The sequence below is a fragment of the Ruditapes philippinarum genome, unplaced genomic scaffold, assembly GCF_026571515.1.
Source record: "Ruditapes philippinarum isolate M1 unplaced genomic scaffold, ASM2657151v2 ctg3933_1_1_1_1, whole genome shotgun sequence".
NCBI classification, from domain to species: Eukaryota; Metazoa; Mollusca; class Bivalvia; order Venerida; family Veneridae; genus Ruditapes; species Ruditapes philippinarum.
This window is the reverse complement of record NW_026858416.1, coordinates 211,529-217,182: the sequence shown is the minus strand read 5'-3', so window position 1 is coordinate 217,182 and position 5,654 is coordinate 211,529. Positions and strand designations below refer to the sequence as shown.

Genomic DNA, 5,654 nt, shown 5'->3' with positions numbered 1-5,654 from the left:
TGATTCTGATCATGGACGGTAGTGGTTAGTGCAAGTTACCGTTCCAACTGCACAAGATTCAGCAGTTCGTGTGTTCAACATCTATATATTAAAATAGTGGACTATTGTGTACATTCGAAAATGTCTTTATCGTGGCATACCGATCCATGAGCAAATGCCTTTATTAGTTTAAAAATATTTATTCCCAATAATATATATATTGTTAAGTCAAATAATCACCAAACAAGATATTTATATATGATGACATGATGGAAAAGGATGAGAATGAATGACGAGTCTTCAATGAAAATGTAGGTCAAATCATCAGAATATAACAAACTAGTAAGAATATGGCAAGCATAATAATTTGCGTTGACATTAACAAAATCAACTGTATTTCAATATTTTCAGACAGTACAAAATGAACAACTGCAAAGGTTTATCAAATTTAAATAAAATTGAAAGACAATAAGCATAACATGAAGATGAATTAGTGTTTATTAATCAATAGATATGACAATAGGTCTTTTATAAAACAAATCTGGCATGGACTTAAGTATAAATTTTCTGTCAAAAAATCACAAAGAAAAGTAAACAGGGAAAAGAAAATTTTTTAAAATTAAAAAATTTAAAAACCCATGTCAAAGGATTGGCTTTTAATTTTATAAGCATGCAATTAAAAATTTAAAAAAAGAAAAAATACTTTGAATGGCTCCCTTTAGCAAAGAGGGTTTGATGGCCAAAAACAATAAAAAGAAAATAAGTTTCATCATAAACCCTTTAAAAAAACCCCCTTTCGCGAGGGCCCAAATTACAACATATGCATGATATATCTGGGTTTTCAATCAAGGAACCAATATCTACTAGAAATACGAGTTTTGTAAAAGTTTGATTCAAATCCAAGTATAAATAAAAATGTATCATGCATATTAGGTAATTTACTATTAGGCCCTTTCTTCTTTCTGCAAACGGAAGCTAGCCGTTTAAAGAAAGAAACAGTGATTTACTCGTAATAGAAATTATGCAGGTTTGGTCCAAATCAAACAAAAAAAAACAGCAACAAAAACAAAAAACAAAAACAAAACTGCTAATTGACATGTAATTATTGACGCACACATACACATACAACGGGCGACGGACAATATGCGACCACAAAAGTTAACAAACACCTAGCATATAATGGTAATCACACGCTGGTTTGTGTCGCTTATGGTTACGATTCTTACATGTGTCGCTGCAGTATGTCCAGAGCTTACATTTGGTACAAGCTATTAGAGTGACACGATCTCTCCCTGGGGTTTTCTTACACTGTGCACAAATATTATTGTCTTCAATAAGATTCAGAACCTTTCTATTTTTAAATTCATCGGAAGTATAATCTAAATATATATCGTCAAAATCACAGTATTTTCCAAGTATATTTAAAATTAATTTGGCATACATAGCAATGATTACGCGTTTCTTTTTCCGTTCTTCACGCTTGAAAGGATATCTAAACAAATTAATGTTATGAAACATAAAAATCGGTAATGTTTCCTGGCGGCAGAATTGAAGAAGCTTCTGAAAAATTCTACAAACATAATCATGCACACATAAATTAGAAATCGAATTTCCTTGTGTTTCCTTAGCAACATAGAATAAACAGTTTTTAAGCATATAGCTAGAAATTACATCACCACATTTTTCGATTTCCTCTTTTCCTCCATTTATTGTGTCATCACAAATAACGATTGGACAAACACGTTTGCTGCATAAAATCTTGGATATAACATATGCTTTTTTTGCTTCTGATGAAAGTGTTGCATATCGTTCGTTTTCTTCATTTACAGCTGATACATACCATAGAGTCGTGGAATTCTCAAATGTATCCCTTCCCATAACAAATTTGCTATTGTTTTTTACAAGGTTGAAGTTTGAAGAAAACAATTTTGTCTCATGGGGAATTTGGAAAGCAGGAACAAGATCAACTTTCACTGTCATGTTTTTATATTTACAGCCACACCATTTGAATCTCAATGTAAAATTTGGTCCGCCCCTAGGTGCTAATAATGTGAGACTTTTACGGAATAAGTTTTGATGAGAATATATGTCAGGTTCTTGCAAAATTTCAGTAATGATGGCGTAGAACCGGTCGTTAATATCTTTAAAACTGTGTGAGTTAAAGAAGCGACTACATTTACCATGTCTGTACTTTTTTTTAAGCTTCACTTGAACATCATTGCCTTCACTTTCTTCTATAACAAGCCAATTTGACATTTCAACCAGCAAGCATATGAAATCAAATTCATTCGGTAATCCAACTTTCGTATCTTCACCTACACTGCCTGATAAAATTACTTTATTTGCAAACAATTTTTCCTTTTCACTGAGTCTGGTACATATTTTTTGTACAATATGCTCTATCGCATTTTTAACTTCTGTTGCTTCTTTGTCGAAACTGTCCACATCTGTATCATTTTTATCTTTTTTAAATTGAATCAGTCCTATAAAAGGTTCGCTAATGATATTTTCTATGGTTCTTTCTGTACAATACCCAGACAGACTTCGAACACAGTTTTCAAATGATTGGTTTCTTTGCTTAATTGCATTTATTTCTAAGAACCTCTGAAAGAAAATAGGTTTCTTTTTATGAACTCCATTTTTGCAGACACAAATATGCTCAAGAATATTGATGTGTCCTCTCAATAAAGCTACATCGCATGGAAGCTGGCCAAGTTTATCTTCATTGACAGAAATTGTGGAGATAAATTCCAGTACATTTTCTTCAACATCGTAAGTAGAGAACAGTTTTTCAATTTCTTCATCGCATGCAATATAATGCAAAACATTATTTTTAAATATGTCCTGTTTATTTAAATGCGCTTTGCTTTTTAATTTTGAAATCCATGAAAACCAATTGTATGGATGTGCCATTATCATGGTTTGTCCAATTCTGTTACAGAATGTGATATTACTTTTCAAGTTGGAAAGAAGTTTGATATCTTTAATTGCTAATCTACTGTAACCGTCGGAAATTACAAAAAGCTCAGTCTCTCCGAAAATATTTTGAACGTTTATTTCCGGTCCCTTTTCCATTACAGCTCTAATCAATTCAGGATATCTCTTATGAAAATATATGAGACGTTGAAACCCAGTCTCTCCAAGATTGTTTTGAGCATTGATTGATGCTCCTACAATTTCAAGAACAGAGCATGTTTCAACCGAATCAACTATCTGTAAATCCTCCACAATATAAGCGACATGTAGCAGTGTATTTCCAACATAATTTCTGGACGCCAGGAGCTTCTGTTTTACTGTTTCATTTTCTAAATATGGTAAAAAATCAGAAAAGGTGACTTGAAATAGTGTTGCATTCAAAATTTGATGCAAAAATGTGTTCCCATTTTCATCGTGTAACAGCAACACGTTCTGTATGTATTGTTCGAAAAATGAAAATATCATTTGGAGTAGGACATTGCCTTTTTTATATTTTGTTGCAGCAATGTGTAAAATTGTTTGTCCAAACATGTTTTGTTTTGGAAGATAAATGGAAAATTCTGTGTAATTATATATAATATAAGACCAGATTTCTTGAAATGGTCCCGCCTGCCGGAAATTTTCTACAAGCAAGTGTAATATTGTATTTCCGTAGACATCTGTATACGATTGTAGGTAATGATGTAGTTTGAATATTTGTAATAAGGCACTTTCATTATTATACATGTACCTCAATGGATCATATTCTTCTTTGTCCCTTATACAAATAGAAGCCTGATTGATCAACAAAGTTTCAAATACTTCAAAATTATACTGACGCAAACTGAGATGCAATGCCGTTTGTCCAAAATGATTTTCTGTGTTTATTCCAACACCACTTTGGATAAGCTTATTTACAGATCTGTTGGACCCAATCAAAGCAGCATGATGTAAAGCAGTATCACCAGCATTACTTAATATGTTAATGTCAGCGCCTGCTTCTATCAAGGCTTTAACTTTTTCTGAACCCTTAGACAAAGATGCATAATGCAGTGCAGCTTTTCCCTCTTTATCTTGCAAATTAACATCTAAACCAGCTTTAATAAGTTCATAAAGACAATCATTTCCTTGAATTGGGGTGGCAAGCATAGGAGCAGACCATCCTTTCTTGTTTTGAATGTTGCATTCAGCACCATTTTCGATTAATATTTGAACAATTTCATAATGGCCTTGTATTGTAGCGAAATGAAGCGCTGTATCTCCTTTCGCAGACTGAGCGTTGATGTCAGTTCCGGCTTTTACAATATATTCTACAATGTTCTTGCTTCCTAAATAACTTGCGTAATGAAGTACTGTGAATTTTTCACTTTCATGAGTATTTAATTGGTTGGTATGTCTTAATAACCGGTCTATAATATCAGTTCTCCCACAGCATGATGCAATACCAACGATTTTTAAACTGTCAACAGTTACATCGTTCACAGTAAATCCCCAATAGGTCCTTTCATGTTGTAAGAAAGGGTTTGGTTTATCCACAAAAAATATTTGATTAAGATTTCCTTCTAACGTGCTTGCACATTCCATTGTTCCTATGTACAGAAAACAAACAAAACAGTTCTGAATACCCGCATACTCTACGGTTTAAAATTAGAGATCACTATGTTCACAAAAATTGAATTAAAATTGTATATATATATTTTTTTTAAAAGAAATCAATTTCATACATACATGTGTCTATTTTTTAGACAATCAGTATCTTATTCGTTTAAATTTGTTATCAATAATTGAAGTAAAAATGTTTAATTCGCATATTTTAACTTTTGAAATACAAAAATATCCGCAGTAGAAATTGTGTATCGTCTAATCCTTACGTTTAATCTTGAATGTACGCAAGATCTGTTGTCTTTAACTACAGGTAAGCAGTTTGATCAATTTATAGCACTTATCTTATCTGCACTTAAAATGGTCTACCAATGGGCAAAGTTTAATTTTGATACTTTAGGTGTCAATAATAGTTTTTCCAATGACATTATGCCAGAGAAGGGATCGCTCCGCCTACTGATTAACGTGACCTGGTCAGTAAGAACCTTAGACAAAATACGGTACCGATGTATTCGCAAAACTGTTATGCCACTTATGTTAATGACGTACTAATGACGCATGAAACGTTTTGCAAAGATCGTGTTATTTCTTGTTGACTTCAATGAAAATTTAAAACTCACAAAATATCATTTTATCCTACTCATTCAAAGAAAGACTGTATGTAGAAAAGTATATGATTATGTTATGAACGTTTTATTTCGAAATTGAAGTAGCGAAACAAAAACAGTAAAATTTTATTAGTGAGACAATTTAAAATATTTTTTTTCGGTTTTATGTGGGAAATTTAGTCTTGATAATACATTAATTTGTTCATGAATAGGTACTTAAAATTGATTCAGAAAATTCCATGCCCTTGCTAACTTTTTATGGTAAGTGATTATGTATCGTTAACATACATTTGATATGATTCACCACCAATCACAACGTTATTCCATTTAAAATAGCTTCACATATATCAGACCTGATGATATTGGTATTAGTTTCGTATTTAGCAGATCTATTTATTGAACTTTAATAGAAAAATTCAGGTTAGATCATTTCACTCAATTTCATATTGTATTTATTCAATATATTTGCATTTTTATGACTAAGTTTTTTATTGACGCTATACGTTATAA

The 5,654-nt window shown here is 31.9% G+C and overlaps 1 protein-coding gene across 1 annotated transcript; it reads right to left on the bottom strand.

Moving 5' to 3' along the window:
• Positions 1-818: 818 nt before the first annotated feature.
• Positions 819-4,827, bottom strand: LOC132753151 (uncharacterized). The gene has a single exon (XM_060743592.1). The coding sequence runs from the start codon at positions 4,516-4,518 to the stop codon at positions 1,138-1,140; it is 3,381 nt and encodes a 1,126-aa protein (XP_060599575.1). The 5' UTR covers positions 4,519-4,827; the 3' UTR covers positions 819-1,137.
• Between the last annotated feature and the right edge of the window lie 827 nt (positions 4,828-5,654).